Source organism: Pan paniscus, chromosome 13 (assembly GCF_029289425.2).
Source record: "Pan paniscus chromosome 13, NHGRI_mPanPan1-v2.0_pri, whole genome shotgun sequence".
In the NCBI taxonomy this organism is placed as follows: domain Eukaryota; kingdom Metazoa; phylum Chordata; class Mammalia; order Primates; family Hominidae; genus Pan; species Pan paniscus.
Window position 1 is genome coordinate 19950991 of NC_073262.2, and position 22338 is coordinate 19973328.

The 22338-nt window shown below is 43.9% G+C and overlaps 1 protein-coding gene across 3 annotated transcripts in view; it reads right to left on the bottom strand.

Moving 5' to 3' along the window:
• CCDC93 (coiled-coil domain containing 93) overlaps positions 1–22338 on the bottom strand; it is a 100384-nt gene that overhangs the window by 9066 nt on the left and 68980 nt on the right. For 2 of the 3 annotated variants that reach the window (XM_008972484.5, XM_003819129.6), the window contains exons 16-23: positions 22044–22115; positions 20763–20816; positions 19261–19323; positions 16436–16544; positions 14276–14358; positions 11922–11959; positions 10715–10799; positions 6421–6534 (exon numbers count right to left, since the gene is read on the bottom strand). In XM_008972484.5, coding sequence (XP_008970732.2) covers positions 6421–6534; positions 10715–10799; positions 11922–11959; positions 14276–14358; positions 16436–16544; positions 19261–19323; positions 20763–20816; positions 22044–22115 — 618 coding nt within the window. Of the gene's footprint in view, positions 1–6420; positions 6535–10714; positions 10800–11921; positions 11960–14275; positions 14359–16435; positions 16545–19260; positions 19324–20762; positions 20817–22043; positions 22116–22338 lie in introns of those variants that run through there. The other variant, XM_063595115.1, reaches the window with a different exon arrangement.

Consider the following 22338-nt stretch of genomic DNA (forward strand, 5'->3'; position numbering starts at 1 on the left):
AAGAAATATGGGACTATGTGAAAAGACCAAATCTACGTCTGATTGGTGTACCTGAAAGTGACGGGGAGAATGGAACCAAGTTGGAAAACACTCTGCAGGATAATATCCAGGAGAACTTCCTCAATCTAGCAAGGCAGGCCAACATTCAAATTTAGGAAATACAGAGAATGCCACAAAGATACTCCTCTAGAAGAGCAACTCCAAGACACACAATTGTCAGATTCACCAAAGTTGAAATGGAAAAAATGTTAAGGGCAGCCAGAGAGAAAGCTCAGGTTACCCACAAAGGGAAGCCCATCAGACTAACAGCTGATCTCTTGGCAGAAACTCTACAAGCCAGAAGAGAGTGGGGGCCAATATTCAACATTCCTAAAGAAAAGAATTTTCAACCCAGAATTTCATATCCAGCCAAACTAAGCTTCATAAGTGAAGGAGAAATAAAATACAGACAAGCAAATGCTGAGAGATTTTGTCACCACCAGGCCTGCCCTAAAAGAGCTCCTGAAGGAAGCACTAAACATGGAAAGGAACAACTGGTACCAGCCACTGCAAAAACATGCCAAATTGTAAAGACCATTGAGGCTAGGAAGAAACTGCATCAACTAATGAGCAAAATAACCAGCTACCATCATAATGACAGGATCAAATTCACACATAACAATATTAACCTTAAATGTAAATGGGCTAAATGCTTCAATTAAAAGACACAGACTGGCAAACTGGATAAAGAGTCAAGACCCATCAGTGTGCTATATTTAGGAAACCCATCTCATATGCAGAGACACACATAGGCTCAAAATAAAGGGATGGAGGAAGATCTACCAAGCAAATGGAAAACAAAAAAAGGCAGGGGTTGCAATCCTAGTCTCTGATAAAACAGACTTTAAATCGACAAAGATCAAAAGAGACAAAGAAGGCTATTACATAATGGTAAAGGGATCAATTCAACAAGAAGAGCTAACTATCCTGAATATATATGCACCCAATACAGGAGCACCCAGATTCATAAAGCAAGTCCTGAGTGACCTACAAAGAGACTTGGACTCCCACACAATAATAATGGGAGACTTTAACACCCCACTGTCAACATTAGATCAACAAGACAGAAAGATAACAAGGATATCCAGGAACTGAACTCAGCTCTGCACCAAGCAGACCTAATAGACATCTACAGAACTCTCCACCCCAAATCAGCAGAATATACATTCTTTTCAGCACCACACCACACCTATTCCAAAATTGACCACATAGATGGAAGTAAAGCTCTCCTCAGCAAATGTAAAAGAACAGAAATTATAACAAACTGTCTCTCAGACCATAGTGCAATCAAACTAGAACTCAGGATTAAGAACCTCACTCATAACCACTCAACTACATGGAAACTGAACAACCTGCTCCTGAATGACTACAGGGTACATAATGACATGAAGGTAGAGACAAAGATGTTCTTTGAAACCAACGAGAACAAAGACACAACATACCAGAATCTCTGGGACACATTCAAAGCAGTGTGTAGAGGGAAATTTATAGCACTAAATGCCCACAAGAGAAAGCAGGAAAGATCTAAAATTGACACCCTAACATCACAATGAAAAGAACTAGAGAAGCAAGAGCAAACACATTCAAAAGCTAGCAGAAGGCAAGAAATAACTAAGATCAGAGCAGAACTGAAGGAAATAGAGACATAAAAAACCCTTCAAAAAATCAATGAATCCAGGAGCTGGTTTTTTGAAAAGATCAACAAAATTGATGGACTGCTAGCAAGACTAATAAAGAAGAAAAGAGAGAAGAATCAAATAGACACAATAAAAAATAATAAAGGGGATATCACCACCAAGCCCACAGAAATACAAACTACCATCAGAGAATACTATAAACACCTCTACGCAAATAAACTAGAAAATCTAGAAGAAATGGATAAATTCCTGGACACATACACCCTCCCAAGACTAAACGAGGAAGAAGTTGAATTTCTGAATACACCAATAACAGGCTCTGAAATTGAGGCAATAATTAATAGCTTACCAACCAAAAAAAGTCCAGGACCAGATGTATTCACAGCCAAATTCTACCAGAGGTACAAGGAGGAGCTGGTACCATTCCTTCTGAAACTATTCCAATCAACAGAAAAATAGAGAATCCTCCCTAACTCATTTTATGAGGCCAGCATCATCCTGACACCAAAGCCTGGCAGAGACACAACCAAAAAAGAGAATTTTAGACCAATATCCTTGATGAACATTGATGCAAAAATCCTCAATAAAATACTGGCAAAACGAATCCAGCAGCACATCAAAAAGCTTATCCACCATGATCAAGTGGGCTTCATCCCTGGGATGCAAGGCTGGTACAACATATGCAAATCAATAAACATAATCCAGCATATAAACAGAACCAAAGACAAAAACCACATGATTATCTCAATAGATGCAGAAAAGGCCTTTGACAAAATTCAACAACACTTCATGCTAAAAACTCTCAATAAACTAGTTATTGATGGGACATATATCAAAATAATAAGAGCTATCTATGACAAACCCACAGTCAATATCATACTGAATGGGCAAAAACTGGAAACATTCCCTTTGAAAACTGGCACAAGACAGGGATGCCCTCTCTCACCACTCCTATTCAACATAGTGTTGGAAGTTCTGGTCAGGGCAATCAAGCAGGAGAAGGAAATAAAGGGTATTCAATTAGGAAAAGAAGAAGTCAAATTGTCCCTGTTTGCAGATGACATGATTGTATATCTAGAAAACCCCACTGTCTCAGCCCAAAATCTCCTTAAGCTGATAGATTCAGCAAAGTCTCAGGATACAAAATCAGTGTGCAAAAATCACAAGCATTCTTATACACCAATAACAGACAGAGAGCCAAATCATGAGTGAACTCCCACTCACAACTGCTTCAAAGAGAATAAAATATCTAGGAATCCAACTTACAAGGGACATGAAGGACCTCTTCAAGAACTACAAACCACTGCTCAATGAAATAAAAGAGGATACAAACAAATGGAAGAACATTCCATTCTTATGGGTAGGAAGAATCAATATCGTGAAAATGGCCATACTGCCCAAGGTAATTTATAGATTCAATGCCATCCCCATCAAGCTACCAATGACTTTCTTCACAGAATTGGAAAAACTACTTTAAAGTTCATATGGAACCAAAAAAGAGCCCCCAATGCCAAGTCAATCCTAAGCCAAAAGAACAAAGCTGGAGGCATCAGGCTACCTGACTTCAAACTATACTACAAGGCTACAGTAACCAAAACAGCATGGTACTGGTACCAAAACAGAGATATAGACCAATGGAACAGAACAGAGCCCTCAGAAATAATGCTGCACATCTACAACCATCTGATCTTTGACAAACCTGAGAAAAACAAGCAATGGGGAAAGGATTCCCTATTTAATAAATGGTGCTGGGAAAACTGGCTAGCCATTAGGTAGAAAGCTGAAACTGGATCCCTTCGTTACACCTTATACAAAAATTAATTCAAGATGGATTAAAGACTTAAATGTTAGACCTAAAACCATAAAAACCCTAGAAGAAAACCTAGGCAATACCTTTCAGGACATAGGCATGGGCAAGGACTTCATGTCTAAAACACCAACAGCAATGGCAACAAAAGCCAAAATTGACAAATGGGATCTCATTAAACTAAAGAGCTTCTGCACAGCAAAAGAAACTACCATAGGAGTGAACAGGCAACCTACAGAATGGGAGAAAATTTTTGCAATCTACTCATCTGACAAAGGGCTAATATCCAGAATCTACAATGAACTCAAACAAATTCACAAGAAAAAAAAACCCCATCAAAAAGTGGGCAAAGGACATGAACAGACACTTCTCAAAAGAAGACATTTATGCAGCCAAAAGACACATGAAAAAATGCTCATCATCACTGGCCATCAGAGAAATGCAAATCAAAACCACAATGAGATACCATCTCACACCAGTTAGAATGGCAATCATTAAAAAGTCAGGAAACAACAGGTGCTGGAGAGGATGTGGAGAAATAGGAACACTTTTACATTGTTGGTGGGACTGTAAACTAGTTCAACCATTGTGGAAGTCAGTGTGGCAATTCCTCAGGGATCTAGAACTACAAATACCACTTGACCCAGCCATCCCATTACTGGGTACATACCCAAAGGATTATAAATCATGCTGCAATAAAGACACATGCACACGTATGTTTACTGCAGCACTATTCCCAATAGCAAAGACTTGGAACCAAGCCAAATGTCCAACAATGATAGACTGGATTAAGAAAATGTGGCACATATACACCATGGAATACTATGCAGCCATAAAAAAGGATGAGTTCATGTCCTTTGTAGGGACATGGATGAAGCTGGAAACCATCATTCTCAGCAAACTATTGCAAGGACAAAAAACTAAACACCACATGTTTTCACTCGTAGTTGGGAATTGAACAATGAAAACACATGGACACAGGAAGGGGAACATCACACACCAGGGCCTGTTGTGGGGTGGGGGGAGGCGGAGGGATAGCATTAGAAGATATACCTAATGTTAAATGATGAGTTAATGGGTGCAGCACACCAACATGGCACATGTACATATATGTAACTAACCTGCACGTTGTGCACATGTACCCTAAAACTTAAAGTATAATAAAAAAAAGAAATATGCAAAAACATATTTCATCCCCTCCCCCTCTTCTGACTTGCTTTGGACTGAAGGAAAGAGGCCTGGCAAGAATCTGGTCTAGGTGTCTTAGCTGGCTCTGAAGGAACCACCCTCTGTGTCTGGTGTGACAATGACTGCCAGCACAGGTGGGAACCCAGACCCAAGCCACTTAACACCTCTGAAGGAACTGGTGCCTTGGAGGTCATCCTAAGCTCTCGTCTGAGAGCCTGCAGGGCGAGAATGAGCTTTTCCATTTCATTTTCAATTGCTTTGACAGCTTATACTTATCCTCCTCAACTTGCTTTTTGTTTCTACACCGTCAAAAGGGTGTCTCCAAGCAACATTTGAGATGCAGTTCTTCTCCTTTTGTGAGTTTTGATTAAAGGGAACGAGGAGCTCTGAGTAGGGCAGCAAATTCCTAATTGTTCCCTGCCAGTTCACTCACTGGCCCTTCTGGGACCTCAGCTGCAGCCTGTGCTAGCCTCAAAGGAGTCCCAGACTGAGCCGCAGACCCTCCGCTCCCCATTCCTGCACTGCTGTGGCTGAAGAACTCTCTCTTCCCATGGCTAGGTCCTGCTCACCCTAGAGGGCCCTCCTAGACCACACTACCTAAACCAGTCTCCTCACATGGCAAAGTCTGGAATTGTTACTACTTGTTTGTTACGACTTGTTCTTAGCTTGCCATCCTTCTCTCCCACCACAGCGTATGCTCCTTAAGGAGGAGGAAGTCTGCGTTACAACCTGGCATCTGCCCAGGGGTATAGTAGGAGCTGGAACACTGGAAAAGATGAGATTTTGAAATGCCTACGGGATGTGGCTTCTAGAAGTTAAATCACAGAAAAGGAAATATGTAGAAGACAAGGGAAAGATGAGGAAGGAAGAAAAGTCTTAAATTAAGAACAAAATTATGAGCATGGAAAGACTACATTTTTTATTCTGCAGACCAAACACCAGGATACAGTCTACCTTTAACTCTGCTGTATTTTCAGCAGTCTCTAAACTCACTGAAACCACATGGATTTAGGTTAGGGAGAAGGAATTCCTTAAAATAAAGCTGCTGAGACCCTAGCAAGGGACCAAATGAAGTCTTTTTGGAAAATCTCTTAAGGGCAGGCATTTTTCTTTCTGGAACAATGAAGAGTAACTGCCCAAATGCAGGAAGGAAAAACAGGGAAAACCGAAATTCAGTTGAGTGCTGGGTGTTAGGAGGTGCCAGGCCTGGTGCTGGATGTTTCAAATTTCTCACCTGATGCAACGGAATTCACCAATGAGAAAACTGAGGCTGGGAGGGATTAGGTCATTGCCAGAAAACACAGCTGGTAAGTGGTAAATGTAGGATTTGAATCCAAGCCTGTGACACTTCAAAGTTCTCTCTTCCCACACGGCTTCTTGAGGTCCCTCCCCACCCTAAGATTGGCAGGAAAGAAGATTCTATATCTGAATCCGCAACAAATGCTGTTTCCAAGTGGCCCTTGATATGGACTGATGGAGTCGTTTTGTGAGTTAATGTGCTTACTAATGTTAGGAAAACTAAAGTGATGTGATGTCTTAAAACATTTAATTAGACCTCAAGATGGGCCACAGAAAAACGCAATCTTCAGCTACCTAGACGCCACACTTCACTGCCAGATCACACTCTGTCTTGTTATTTCCCTTCACAGACCAGAGGAAAACCAAAAAACTGCTGTTTTTTAGTGGCTTCTTTTGAGGTGAACATATATCTCACGTTAGCCTTAATGTGCTGCCCAGCCTTCCTCTTACCTCCTTGAACTCTTTCACAGTCTTAAAGTATAGCCTCTGCTTTTCTAACAGCTCCAAGTACTGGTCGTTCAACTGGTCTCTTCTCATTTTGTTCTCTTGCTTTTTCTTTTCCATCTGTTGAAACATTGTGGGAAATGGTGATGAAAAGACATGTTCTGCCCAAGGGCTACTGGCAACATCCAAAAGGCAACAGTTGTTAACAGTTTCATGGATTTCCTTCCAGTAGAGGAAGCTTCAATATATAATTTTTGAGGTTGGTTAATTTATTTGCATGATATTACATGGAGGCTCTACAATTTATTCAGCAATTTTTCTATCCCTGAGTATTAACTGTTTCCATTTTTTTTTCTCACTACAATTTCACAATGGACAGGTTGGTGATTCTCAACTAGGAGCTATTTTGCCCCCCATCCCCCACCCGGCAGTGTCTGGAGACAGTTTTGATTGTCACAACTGTGAGAAGTGGGTGCTACTGGTATCACTGGGTAGAGGCCAGCAATGCTGCTAAACATCCTACATTGCACAGGACACCCCCACAGCAAAGAATTATCTAGCCCGAAATGTTAACTGTGCTGAGGTTGAGAAACCCTGATTTAAAAACTGTGCTCATATAATAAAACCGTGTATCCTCTTTTGATTTAATGTAAGTATTTCCATGTCATTATAAATTTTCTACAAATTATCATTTTAAAAACAATACACTATTCCTGCTGATTGCTAACTTACCCATCTTTCTGCTGGTAGACAATTTAGGATATTTTCAGGATTTTGATCTCATAAATAGATGCTAGGCTTTGATTTAAAGAGACTTTTCTAAGGTATCCAAAAGCTTATTCATTCAACAAACATTGACTTAGAACCTACTGAGTAGCTACGTGTAGTGGTGAACATGGCAAAGTCACTGCTCTCACAGAGCATACATTCTAGAGATTCACATTAAGCAAGCACCCTGACAAACAGACACACAAAATATTCGCAACACTGATAGGTCCTGTGAGGAAAATGACACTGGGGGAGGTGACGGAGAGGAGGGTGGGTGCACGGCCTCCTCAGCCTGGAAGCTCAGAGAGGCTCTCTGAGGACACTAGAGCAGGGCTGGCAATGCTATGTGCTATATGTCTGGAAGGTAAACCCAGAGAATCAGCCAGGAAATGAGGGCAGTAAGAGTTACGGTACAGACCGGGTGCCTGACTCATGGCCGGTGCTCAAAAGCTTGTTGAATCAAATTCTGAGAGATGCTTTGCTGTGGCTTTGCTGATGCCTGACCATGATTTCTGTGGGGAGGGATTTGGTAAACACAGATTTGCCTAGTCAAATCCTGACCTTGCATTCAGTTCCTGAGTCCCAAGACCCTGTGCCCTGCTCTTTCCACAGGTCTGCATACGGATGCCTGGTGCACACCCATGCTAGGTCTCCAGTTTGGTGCCCTCCCTTGTGCCTAGGTCTCCCAGAGTGGCCAGTCCCCTCTGGGGTGTCCTACCACACTTGGAGCCCTGGCTCAGCAGCAAGTCCTGATCCCTGTCGATGGAACCCCTAATGCTGCCTGCATGGGTCTCTGACACCCACTCATGATCCTGTCACAGTGACACACCAGCCCACCGCATTTCCCACTACTGTTCCTTCGTGGGCTCCAACTCTCAAAGCAGCAGACATCTTTTCTGCTGCACTGGCTAGGACCTCACAGCTAGGTCCCTCTCATTTATTAGGACAGCCAGCAGCTCTATCTCAGGCCTTTCCTCTCTGCTCTGTACTTTAGCAAAACACTTCACCGTGACTGATTATGTCCTAGTGAGGTAGCAATGCGCTTGAATTATGAATTTATCCAGGATCCACTGTGGGAGTTAGTGTGGCAACCTAGAAATAGTATGAGCTTGAGGCCAGAAAGGCTGGGTTCAAATCCTAGTTCTGCCACTCACTGTGTATCCTTGGACAGCTAATTTAACTTTTTTGAATGCTACGTCCTTTAGCTAAAATAAGAATATCAAGATAACCAGTTTTGTTACAAGAAGCTTGGGACATGAAATGGTAAGTGAATGATCCATCACCTGGTCTATAGTAGCTGCTCAATAAAGACCATTTTTCTTCTCAACATTTCACATCCTAGAATGCCAACTCACTATGAGAAGCAGGAGTTGACTCTTTGATCTAAGCTTCATTTTCACACTCTTCTCAGTGTCCCCTTACCCAGACGTACGATTGTTATTCCCTCCTTATCACCTCTTCACACCCTAGGTCTGTGAAGTGCTTGTGCCAAGCACTTGCTCACAGTATTCCAGAGATCCAGAGACCTTAACTCCGAGTGAGGTCAAAATGCTGACGGATATGTGACCTCTTCTTTACTCAGAAACCCTCAGACGGGGCATAAACACCTATTCGGTCATTGTTACCCAACGCTGGTCTACTATGTAACACTCTGAACCTGCTGGTTCTGAGAAACCTGTGCTTGAGAGGACAGACTCCCCTGCCACATCTATGAGAGCAGGATCCATTAAGGCACTGTTACAGGGAAAGCTTTTTTTTTTTTTTAAACAAACACAATAAAACACATCCATCCAAGTGACTGCTGTTCCATTCACAGTGTCTATCAACATTCAACATTCAAAGCATATCTGGAACCCTCTTTGAGAACTGCTCTTTGACTCTGCTGAAAGAATTCACTCATTCAACAAATAGTCCTTGAGGGCCTAACCATGGGTTAGGTGCTACATCAGCCACCGGGGATGCAGACCAGAGAAAGAGAGCCCACTCTGCCCTGGGTGCCATTGACCCATTTGGCACCCACCATGGAGGGGAGAGACAGATACAGCAGCGCCTTTCCACACTGGTCAGCACTGAGGGGCCAAGAGCATGAAGCCTCGGGGAGAGTGAAGAGAGTGAAGGGGTGAGGCCCATTTCTTCCCCTGCTTTGGCTCATAGTCAACAACAGGAATTCATGGAGTTTTTTCCTTTGGCCTCCGCTTCCTGTTTACACTGCTCTCTGTAAACACGAAGCAGAAGTCAAAGGAAAAAACCCCATGGATTCCTGTTGTTCTTGACTATGAACCAGAGCAGCTTCCTGCAGAGCAATGGCAAGGCGGAAGCGTCTAACACACTGACACCTGGGTTGTCAGAGGCTTTTGGTCAGCCAGGTTCTCTGCCCTCCACCTACTCATACCCCAGGTCACTGAGAGGGGACTGCATTCTCTCTCTGCAAGACAGCCTATCCTGGCTTGGGTGAGTGTGCATATATAGGCAAGCACTGACTTATGTCGTTCTCATTTTTACAGCTGAATAGTCTTCAGAAATCGTGCTTGTTACTAGTGATACTTTTTTTCTCCTCCTTTGACGTCGTTTTATTGAAGTCATTCACAGAGAGATTAATGATATTTTTCTACAGGGAAAGGGATATGGAGCACTTCTGCCCTTAGCTCATCTCTTGTGAGATGAGATTACAGGCAACTTGAAGGTTTGTCTTCTGTAACAGGGTTTTTTATGATGACAGGACCTATGGACAATTCTTTCTTTCTCATGTGTTTACATTCTGGCATCACTCACTGGAGCCCTCTGCCCCAAGATCATAAGAGGAGAAACCCAGCGTCCCTGGAAGATTTTACTACCATGTCGGAGAACCACTCTGGTGTGATACATTTTTAAAACAGGACCATAAGCAAGAGATATTTGGAAGTACTATTTAGGATTCATCTGAGAATGGTGGTAGGAAACTGCAGCTGTCTCTGTAGGAAAATCCCATGCTGCACCCTGAGTAGGGCCTCTCTGTTCTCTTCAGACTTCTGAGACTCAATTTCCTCTCAATTTGGCAGAACTCAGTTCAGCAATGATTTCTCTTTTTTAGAGGGTTCCTGAAAACCAAAATGCTCTCAAGATCCTAAGATTCCTAAGGAATGAATCTCTTGTGGCGGAATGTCAGGTACCACAGATCCACCGAGGAAGTGAATCTAGTCAAGAGCGGAAGCCTGCTGGTCAAAGGTGGTGTCCTCATCTGTAAAATGGGTGTGATACTGTTCACTTCAGAGGTCTTTTAGGAATGTCAGCACAATGCTTGGTACACAATAGGTGTTCAATACCTGGGAGCTACTGCTAACAGCAACTTTTGAACCCCTGGGTGTAGGCAGCTCATGAGACAGGCCCTGCCCATTACAGAGTAAGACGCGTGGTGGGAATACCTCTGTAGAAATGTGTCTTTTCAGGATTGAGGGCACACTCCCCAACTACCAGAAGAGGCCTTTTCTTCCCAGGACCTTCCCTGTCACCACTATAAGACCTGGGCTGCATTACAGAAAAGAAGCCATCTGACCTTCATTCTGCTTTGCTTAATTCCTTCCACAATCTGTTCCATCTGACGTAAAAACTGGTCCCGGGCAGCAGGGGAGGCCATGGCCCTGAAAGAAAAACCAGTAGAGTTATGACCGGCACACAGGACTCTGAGGCAGGGGGAAATGCCAAGCAGTCAGCTCTGTATCCAGATGATGACCCTTGGGAGAGGCAATCAGGTCTTTGTAACGCACGGTGGAGCCACGGGGGCCCCTGGGATCCCAGGCAATGAAGGAGGCTAAACCTCTGAGAAGGCATGGAAATTAGCCTGGTCTTATAATTGCATATTAATCTTTTTTGTCATACTTTCCCTGTAACTTTCATAAGTACTATGTATTTTCTTGCAGTAAAATGTGACTAAAATTAACAAAAACATTATTTATTTGAAATACGGCATGTACTGCGTAAGTAATGATTTCATTTGGTTTACAACATTTGAGGATTGGCAGATACTTGAAACTGGGAGACATATTCTGAGATTTCCTAAAACCAGGGGAAGCTGCGGGCTTTTTTTTTTTTTTTTAAAGAAAAGAAGCTTAAAATCTAGAACCTGTAACTCAATAAGATGTCAGTCACAATGTGTCCCCTGTCATCTGCCAGAGGACAGCAGAGATTTGTGCCAGAGAGAAGGGCCTGCCAGAGGACAGCAGAGATTTGTGCCAGAGAGAAGGCAAGCATGCTCTCCAAGGAGCAAGTCCTGGGGCTGCTGGATGGTGGGTGGGCAAATGGACATGCTTGAGGGCTTGATTTGGGAACAGGTGGGCCTTGACATCTAGTTTTTAGAGAACAATGTACACATTAACCAAAAAAAATCTACCATGAGATTTAAAAAATCTAAAAAATTATATAAATTCCATTATGTAAATTTTAAAGCATCTCTATGTGTTCATTAACAAATATTAATTTGATAACATACAGAGAGATTTTAGTAGGTGGGCACAGTCAAATTATTTGAAAGTTAACTTTTTTCGTCAGCTCTTCCTTCACTCTACTATCATTATAGTTTTGCAGGTACTCAAGGAGAGTGTAAACAAGATACTTAGCAGAAGGGCTAAAAGAGTAAGAATCACATACCCAGCGTTAAGTCTTGCATGTACCTTTGTCAAGCACATTATAGCAATGTGAGGTGGGCTGAATTCAAAGCGCAGGCTGGCAGGGTATTAGTGGGAAGGAGGACTGACAGTACTTACTGTGAGAAGTTCTCATGAATTGAGTTCAGCAGACTAATCTGGGGAAGTAAAAAAACAAACAAAATTATAAGACAGGCAAAAAGATTTCCACACTACTGCAGCTGCTGCAAGCTTGCCTGTCTCCACATACTGCTTCTGCAAGGAACACATGCCTTGTTTATGAAGATTAAAGTAACATATGAAAAAAAAATTAGCCACATGTTCTGTCTCACAGATTTCCTCAGGGAATCCACCTTCTTCTCACAGAAAATTCCCTCTTCCTACAGGGCATTCCCACAGGAATGTAGGGAGAGCGTGCTTTGAAGGGAACTGGATCTCAGCTGAGAGGACACTAAGCTAACACTAGGGCTCTCTAGGCAAGCTGCCACCACAGCCCTTTCTATCTTGCCAAACATTGCACTTTATTTTCAAGGATAACAGCTTACAGGAGTCAGACAGTGTGGAAAGTGAGAGTCGTTTACACCCTATTCCTTCCCACAGAATCTTCTCGCCAATGCAGCAAGCTAAGCTGCTGGGTGGCTGAGCGCCTCCAAGGGGATGCACTGTTCAAGGCCCCGTGGACACTGCCTTAGCCCCGCAGCAAATCCTCTTATCTGCCCCAATGAAACAGTCCTGGGAAGGGCTCTGAGGCAGGAGTAAGGAAACCTGGGTCATCTTTCTGGCCATAAAACTACTCAACTTGGGGGCTCAGAACTAAGTAATTACCATACGTGAACTTTAGGTTCACAGTCTGCAATGTAGAATATTTCTTGTCCTTAGTACTCCACAGGAAGGTTTTAAAGTTAAAATATCACAGGCATAAATCCATTTAAAATAAAATACCAAATTTATTCAAATGTAACATTCTAACTGGTAACATGGCTTGGAATTAGAAAGCCCAGCTCCCCAGTCTGCCTCGCAATATTCCTAGTTTTTAAACAGTGGAACAACTTTAAACACTGCTGATGAAGGAAGGTCAATGGGGTTTAAGGTCTTTGGGAAGGGGCTGGCCTATCCCTAAGTCAGGGTTGGCAAATCTTTCCTTTGCCAGGTAGGAGGGCCCCAAGGCCAGGATGTGGGACAGAGCTATTCCCCAGGTCTGATGCAAATCCCATGAAATGCATTCATCTATTCAAACATTTATCAAATGTCTGTTATATGCCTACCACTGTGTAAGCCCCGGATACAGAAAAAAATAAAACAGCTTCCCAAGGAGCGCCCTCTAGGATGACAGAGATCTACCTGGTTTGTCTGACAGCAGGCAGTAAAAGTGACAGTAATTACAGATGCCTCAATTTGGGTTCAGGTAAAAGACACATTTGTAATATTATCCTTATTAAAGTGGTAATTAGTGTAGACTACAAGGTGACAAAATGAAAACACATTCTATCAACCTCAAGGTGAGGGGGAGGGTAGGAACAAGTATGTACTGAGAATCCACCATGTGTAAGGAACTTTACATTTTCTCATTCTGTCCTCATTATAATCATCATCAATGCAATTAGGTGTCATCCCCATTTTACAGGTGAGAAAAAAGAGGCCACACTAAAACCCAAATAAACCCAAATCTGACTGACACCAAAGCCCGTGTTCTCTTCAGGACACTATGCTGCCATGGTGAAGACCAGGACTGTTCTCTTTTTTAAATTAAGACATATCTGCATACTGTGCTCCAACCGTTTGTCATCAACTTGGGAAAGCCCTGAGCCATTAATTTAACCTGAGTTTTTAAGTGTTAAAAAGAGATATACCTAATGCTAGATGACGAGTTAGTGGGTGCAGCGCACCAGCATGGCACATGTATACATATTTAACTAACCTGCACAATGTGCACATGTACCCTAAAACTTAAAGTATAATAATAAAAGAAAAAAAAGAAAAAAAAAGAAAAAAAAAACAAAAATTAAAAAAAAAAAAAGACGAATGGAGTGACAGTGACCCTTTCACCCCTGCTTTGAATTTTACAAACCTTTTAGTTCACGCCTTTGTCGGCCACTGATGATTAAACAGGTATTTTCTCCCTGTAAACTATAACAAGCCCACCACCCCCATTTCATTCAGCTGGTTCCTCCCTTCCTTTAAATCTCAAACTAGTCTCACCAACTCCAGAGCTTCCATTGTGTTCCTTTTAACAATGGCATTTCCCCCATAGCACTCTAGAATGGCTGTCTACCAGTCTCACTTCACAGCAGACACTCTGGGTTCCCAAGGAATCTTGCACTTTCTGACTGGGTATGCCAGCACTTAGCATATAAAATAGGCACTCTTTCTGCTAATGCTGAACATACCTGTCCCAAACATCAAGTTCATTTGACTTCCTGGAGTCAACTGCACTGTTAGCTGCTTAGCCATTTTCTTTTTATAAATGTTCTTACCTCTTTTTCCAAATAAACCTTTTTATCATCCAGGGTATTATATAAAGTGAAGAACTGCTTGGTTTCTTTGTGCACTGCTGAAACTGTAAAGGTAAAGAAATCAGCACACGAATAAGAACAGGTATCAGAACACCCTACCTGCCCCTCTCCTCCATGAATGCACTGCCAGGACAGCTTTGTCAGGCCTGGGAGCTCACTCTGCAGAAACCCCACAGCGTGCAAACTGAATTGCCTGGGAAGCTTTTAACAAGTCTCAGGACCAATGAAAGGAGAATGTTGAAGGTGGGACCCAGGTGGTGACAGTGAGTACCCAAAGTTGAGAATTACTCCCATAAATGAACCAGCCACCCTTACCTCATCCAGCCAAAGAACTGGGTGGGGGTTGTAGATATTTGATAATAACACATTGATACAGGTATTTTGATGTAACTGCTTGAAAATGTCCTTAGTGTAAACATGTCTTTATCAGATGATTTTAACCTGTGTGAAATTTGTTCTGTGAAATAAATAGATGCAGGTATTATTATTGCTAAAAGCTTTGAAACAAGCAGGAATAGAAAAGTAAAGGGAAAGATTTAACTTAAAGCAGAAACTACTTTCTGCTGAAAACTGTCACTGCTGATCCCTGCCTCTGATCATTTGAGTCCAGTGTGAGGACTGGATGAAATCCCAGCCTAGTGGGGCCGGGCACATGAAGGAAGCGTGATCTGATCTCCTCCAATAGAGCCAGGGCTCTACCAGGAAGGATGCTGGAGAGGCCAAGTCCTCAAGGCAAAATCTTAGGTGGATTTTGAAATACCAAGTGGGAATTGTAGGATAATGGCACTATGGACTCAGGTACCAGCTCACAGGCCAAGATGCAGATGTGCAAGAGGGGTGAAGCTGGGTGAAGTGGGCCAAGACGATGCAGGACTTAGTATAGTGTATTTAGGATTCTAAAGATTACCCAAGAAGTTGCAGGGAGCCTAAGTATTACAGCTTTTAGAGTAAAATGATCAAATATATGTTGAAAAAGATCTAATTAGACTCTGGGCAGCAAAGGAAGGTGGCTACAGCGCAGTCCAGAAGAAATAGACTTGAAAATTACTAAGACACAGAATTGGCGAGCAGCTTGAGTCAGAGAAGAAAGAGGGGTCCAGTTTGCCTAAGAGGAATATGGAGTAGGAGGGCCGAATTCAATTTTGTACCTGTTGAGTTTGAGGTATCATGGGGACATACAAGAGTAGGAGCCTGGAGAAGAGGTGATCAGTTCTTGCCTGGGGTGGGGTGCCTAGAATAGGTTTACAGGATCTGAATTGGGTATTGAAGAATTTAGCCTGACAGAAGAAAAAGGATCCAGGCACCAGGAACAGGAGGAGTCAAGGCTAAGACGTCAAAGCTCATGGTTTGTTCAGAGGCAGTGTGTGGACTGACAAGGCCAGAGTGAGGGTTCAGATCAGGAAAGGGGCCTCCAGGCAGGCCACTCAGACTGGGGAGGAACCCAGGCATGGTAAAGAAAGAGGCTCTATTCAGTAAGGCCTGAGGAGTTCCTGAAGATTTGTTAGCAGAGAGAGAAGTGACAGAATCAGATGTGTGGCTAGGGGACTTGGAGGCACTGCAGCTAATGGTCATTTAGCTGAGATATGATGCAAGAGCAGATGTGGCAGGAATGTTAGGAAGAAAAAGGCAGTGGCAGCCTTGAGGGCCATTCTGAGCCTCATGAGACATGATCTCTTATTCAGGCTGAGGGGGTCATGGTCCTGGGTTACTGGGTGAATATGACACTGTTAAGGGTTAAGGACCACATCAGCAACAAAGTCTGTAGAGAAGAACAATGAATGAGGACTGATCTCTAGACACCAGGGTCATGATGTTCCGTGTGAAGTTGGAAAGTGGTGTGGGAGCTCAGGGGAAGGCTGTGTGGCTGACCAGGATGAGGGCTGCTTTGAAGCTTTAGTCTAAGAGCTCAACTGGTTCAACCATCTGTCCACGGAGAGGGCAGTGAGAGCACCACAGTGCTGCTCCCGGGACTGCCAAGTGGGCCTGCTGATGAAACAGAGCTTTCCGGTGGTGGCCTTTGTGGACTGTGCTCTGGTGCATGCTCCCCCATGCTAAAGTGGAACAGACCCCTCGCCTGTCCCTTCCCAGCCTCAAGAGCTTGTCTGTGGTCAATGCACCTACTCTGGCGGTAGAGTTCAATAAATCTCTTCTGATACTGTATTAGCTCGGCACGGCTAGGGACTTCATCAATCTTGCGGTGCAAAATTGCTATTTCTCGATTTCTTCGAGCCTAAATGCAAAAGGGAGGCAGAGACAGTACTATTTGGTAAAAGGCCTTACATGTTCTCTAGGGAGCCAAAATATTGCCTGCACCCCGACCTGAGCCCAACCATGCGCCCTACAATGCAGGCACAAACCCCTGCCATGGGCTTAAAGGTCCCCATCTCAGATTTGGATTGACTTTCCCACTTTCCTAGGAGTGGGAGGTGGTGTGACTGTGAACTGAATCACAGAAGGCACCAAATGAGTGGACCAGGAGGGAAGACACTGAATGGGAAGGGCTTCTATGGACAGAGCCTGCAGCTACCCACCAGGCCCCCAAGGAGTCTAGAATAGCCAGCTCCACCCTGCCAGGCAGGGACAGGCAACAAAAGGAATGCTTCAGATGATGGGAAGCTATGCCACCTTGCCGCCTCCACATACATCCCAAATTCCTCATCCAGGTTAAAAAGCTCCTGCAACCTACTCCTCAAATACTTTCTAGCATTTTCTCCCTTCCACAGACTCAGGAAACTGCCCTACTGACCGGGTCTGGGAGGCATGGCACTGCTGTGTGGTGTGGAATGGTGCAGGGGCAGCTGCAGGGAGAGCAAGCCGCTCACTTGTGCATGGCTCCCACTGAACACGTGTAGACTCCAGACCAAGCGGGCTCTGAGTGCTGCCTTTCTTCTGTGCCTGCATCCCTTTGTCCACCATATCCTCCCACTCTCCTGCCTGCTTCGCCTGCAGCAGCAGATGTGAATCTCTAATTCACTGGGGAAATAGGAGCCTCCTGGTGGGAAACCCACATTCAGCTCTGGTGACCTAATCCAAAACTGGGTCTCTGCAGCTCCAGGGAGAGGGAAGGATGTATTTCTCCCTTAGGCCAAGGCTATGCTCCCCATGGGTGCTCAGGCTGTGACTCCTGGTTTTCTTTCAGGTGTCTTAAGATACAACTCTTCAGTCTTTTACTGCATCTGTAACTTTTCACTGGCTACTGACCCTTCTCATCAGCATTTAAATACATTCATGTCCTCACTCCTTAAAAAGCCCTTCTTTAATCGCCATCACCTTTCAGCTACCAGCCTCTCTCTTCCCTTTTACAGGGAAATGTACTGAGAGCCACGCACATGGGAGCCTCTGTCCATGCCAGTCCCTCTTCAACCCACTGCGACTAGGCTCTCCCCAGTGCCCCACTGAACTGCTTTTGCCAAAGTCACTGCACACCTTCTCAGGGACACATCTAATGGACAATTCTCAGCTCCTAGCCTTCTTGATTTCTAGTGGCACTTCCCCTCCTCTCAGCTGAGCTCTCTGCTCGGCTCCCACAAGCCTCATGCACTTGTTTTCCCTTCTGGCTGCTCAGGCGCATCCTCACTGGGAGATCCCTTGTTTTGCTCTGCCTATCCTCACATGTGCTCACCAGGGTGTAGTCTCAGGGCCTCTTCCACATTCCACAGCCCCAGTCCTCATCAACACTGCAGACACCCAAATCTCCAGGCCATACTATTCTGGGAGTCAGAGCTGACAACCAAGCACTCCTTGGACATTTCAATGTGGTTGAGTATCCCAACTTTGAAAAGCCCCAAACAGATCTCATTAACACTCCTATTTATTATACTCCTCTCGCCCTTAACCCTAGTCCATTCCTTCTCTTTTATGCTTCTTCTCTATGAATAACACAAATATTATTCACCCTTGTGTCAGAAATTCCAGCATCATCCTTGACTCCTCTTTTTATCTCAGTTGATACTGTTCCATCAGCTACAGCCCTGCAATCTGTCCCATCAGTTCATTTCCATGCATTCTACAGCCACTGCCTAACTCAGGCCCTTGCCCTCAGCAAGCCACTGGCTTTACTGAAGCTTTCCCCTAGCCAGTCTGAAGCTGCCCTTAGAAAGCAATTTGCACGTAATCTCCCTTGAACTTTGATGTATATATAGACATGTCTTGGTTCTCAAATAGCCAGCATGTCCAGGAGATGGGTCATCCTATTTATTAGTTCTGGGACCTGATCCAATGCTGAATACATATAAAGCACTCAGTCAAAAAGTTTCCAAATATGCAGCTATACTGTCCCGATTTTATTTAGTTCTGTGCCTCTTTAAAGATTAGTAGTCTGTAACAAGGACAAATTTGACTCACTCTAATTTAACCCTCTCAGCTCAGCAAAGTAAGTAGGTGCCAGAGAGAGGGGAAAGGGGCTCTCACTGGCCTCTGCAGCCTTTTGGCCACTCCTACTCGAGCCCAGCCTTTCCCTCCCAGGGAACAGAAGGTTGGCTTGAACCAAAGTGTGACACAAGGAATTTTTGGCTGTTGAGCTTCCATGAGCCAGATCCCAGCAATGTAGGGGATTTTAAATGTAATTTTGACTCTGCATGAATTAAATTTTAGAGCTAATTTTGAAACCTATCTCCCCCATATTTGATGTCACTCTCACAAACTGCCGGTTATCCAAACAAACAAGCCAATTTCTTCATAAAGAAAATGGGATGTAATATCCACTCTCCACCTGGGGTTAGGATTAACTCAAAGGAGTGGTTGTGAAAGTAATATACCAATGTGAGATGTTAATACCAACATCTTAAATCACTGAGTTACACTCCAGACAGAAAGAAGACTGGTGAACAGCAGCCTCATTACTTATTTTCTCTAGTTCTTAGATATTGAGACTTTCTAGTTATGTCATAGGACATTTATACCTAGTTAGAAGCATTTATGCATATTTTTGTCCTTCTTTTACTCACCTGTAGTAAACGTATCTTGTAAAGTTTCTCTTTCTCCATATTATACCGTCTGTCTAGGTCTTCCTAAAAATTGGAAAAGGCTGTAATTATCTGGGAATAGAAAACTTTCACTCTTTAATGGAGTCTTTGAAAGTTGAATATGTTTTTATCATATCTCCCCCATCCTAAGGCCTTAAATTTCTCTTCTTAAATGCCCAAGTTTACTGTCTGGGTCCTGTCTCATATGAGACCCTTGATACCCTCTCATATCATGTTATAACAACTCTTCCTTCTGGGACCCATGGCAAATCCAGTATTCTTAAGTGAAGTAACCTCCAAATATATATGCCCTTCCCCTGCAAAAACCTATGATGATGCAGAGACAAATCATTAGTTAAAGAATGTGTTGTACTATGCCTGTGTTTGGAGATGATGCTAGTTTTCTATGTTTCTACTTAGAGCTGTGTTATCCAATGTGATAGCCACTAGCCACAGCAGACAGTGCAGAACAGAACATTTCTATCACTGCAAAAAGTTCTTTTGGACAGCATTGATATAGAAAATAGAAACTAGTCCCTCATTGAACCCAGCAATGAGACATGGCTGGATGAGACATGGTAAGAGACATGGCTGGATGGTGTGTCGCCTCAGAGAAAGTTACAAAAGGGGTCAAAGGAGTGCCTCCTTCCTCAGCATAGGGAATATAAACACACACCCCTACCCAACGCACCCAAGGGGCTCAGCTGCAGGCAAAATCCAACAGACTTCACTGGAAGAGTGCTGAAGCTCATTCTCCTGGGAGATTATGAGGGTACAAAGGGAAGAGGAACCCTTAAAGAAGGCAGATGCTTACAGTTTTCCTGCTTTTCCTTTCCTCCACTTCCTTTCCTATCTCTTTCTTCTGGAGGGTTTTGGAATGCGGAGAGCACTGGTTTAACTCAGAAGAGGGTGGCAAACTACAGCCTGTGAGCTAAATCCTACAACCTTTGGGCCAAATATGCCTTGTGGCCCATTTTTGTAAATAAAGTTTTATTGGAACACAGCCATGTCCATTCATTTACAGATCAACTATGGTCACTACAGCAGAGCTGGCTCACAAAGCCAAAAAGAGTTACTATGTGCACCTTTATAGAAACAGTTTGCTGAGTCTGGTATATAGTACAACAGAGAGAGGTTTTCCCCTCTGTACCACCCCATCCCTCAGAGCCCGAGTGGTGACCAGCATATGCGGCCAACGCAGGCCTCTCCCCTTCCCAGCTGAGATGCCAGCATGAAAACAACATGCTTGTACACAGAACTGGAAGAAAACCCATCAGAAAGGTGACCTTCAGGGCCATTCCTGGTGAGACCCTGCCTCCATCTGAGGCCTAGCTGTATCAAACAGGACAATGCCCTGGAAAGCCTAGATGTGGAGTTGGCCATAGAGCACATTAAAGTAGGCGTGAGAAGCCATCACAGGAGAGTGGAAAGCTGGCCGCCTGCCCTCAGGAGACAATGCCAGTCCTGAGCAGGCAGGTACTTACATCATGAGTCATCGCAGAGGTCAAGGTACCAGGCGGCTCTCCACTGGAGAGGGTCTGAAACAATGAAAACATAATAAACACCTCTCCTGAGCATTTGGGAATAAGACAGAAGCCAAGGATCTAGATGTAGGAAGGGGCCAGGCAGGGGCATAAGGGTGCAGCTGAGAAATGTGTTGATGTCCCCCGAGCATGTCTGAAGAGAGCAGAAAGGGAACTGCCCTTAGATGAGCAGCAGATTTTAAATTGTTCTTAGGTGTCTGTCAGTTACACACTAACACGGTAAACTGTATAGCTCTTTTTGAATGTAAGAATCTCGCTAACAAGATGTGCTGAAAAGAGAAATGAGATCTTAAGAGTCTAATTTGTGCAGAGGCTCAAACTCAAACTGATGATTTGAGCTTTAAAGGTTTAAAGTTTTAGAAACAACAGGAGAGGTGGACTGTGCGACGATGAGCCTGGGATACCACTGCCTCCTAGGCTCTCCTATTCACCCATGCCAGTCCCCTCACAGATGTGAAGAGTTGTATGGCTTGGGTGAAATAATGCAACCACTCAGGAGAGTGATAACGGCCCTGCAAGATCTTCGTCTCCCCGCTGGGCATGGCAGTGTCCTGTACAGCCATGGGCACTGTCCAGTGCAGAGTTCTGGGCCAGGCAGCAGGGCATGCGGTCTGGCGCTGGGTGGCTGGACACTCTTGTCCTCCCTAAGCCTCAAGTTCCCTGTTTCTTACAATTTAAGGTTCAATGAAAATTCATGCTAGCTCCTTGGAAGATCAAGTCCTCTGTTCAGAGAACCAGCTGTCCAGGTGTGTTCCCTAAACCCAGACTGCTCCTGCAAGCCTAGGGTTCTTCTGTTAAGTCCAACACTGCTCTCTCCTTCTTCATGTTTGTTGCTGCCTTTTGGGAGTGGGGCATTATCCCTAAGCAGGAAAGGAGAAAGGTGAAATGAGTAAACTGGCAGAAAATTTAAGGAATGGGTGAGCAGGAAATAGAGCTCAGACTTTTCCCAGAAACATCTCCCTAAACAGAGGGAGGCCAGAATTGTGTAATCTGGTAATTCGTGTCTGGGTTGCTGCCTTCCACACCCTCTGCTGCCTTCTACTGCCAGAGGAAAGAGAGAAGAGATGGATGCAAATCTAAGAAGGTCACAGAAGGAAAACAGTTGAGGAATGTCTATTTACAGGATAAGTTAGCAACAGCGGTCTGCTCTTTGGTCCTCTAGAACTATCTTTTTCCCGTCATAGCACCTGAGAGTCTCAAGGACTAATTCAGAGCCTTTACCTTTTCATCTCCACGTGGTGCTCTCTCAGCTTTCAGGTTTTCAATTTCTTGCTGTAGTCGTGTCATCTCCTCCTTTAAAAGTGAGATGAACGTTTACAAAATTCAGACAAGCTAGTAATTAGACGCAATTATTCAACTATTTGGTCCACAAGTCTTATTTTCACATTTCATGAGTTTATTCTGGGACGAAAAGCTAATGAGGTAGCTGCCCTGATCTCCAATGATCAGCCTGGGAAAGTTCTTTTCAGGAGGCTACAGGCAGCTATTCCTCCATCAAAAGAGGTCTTTCTTTCTG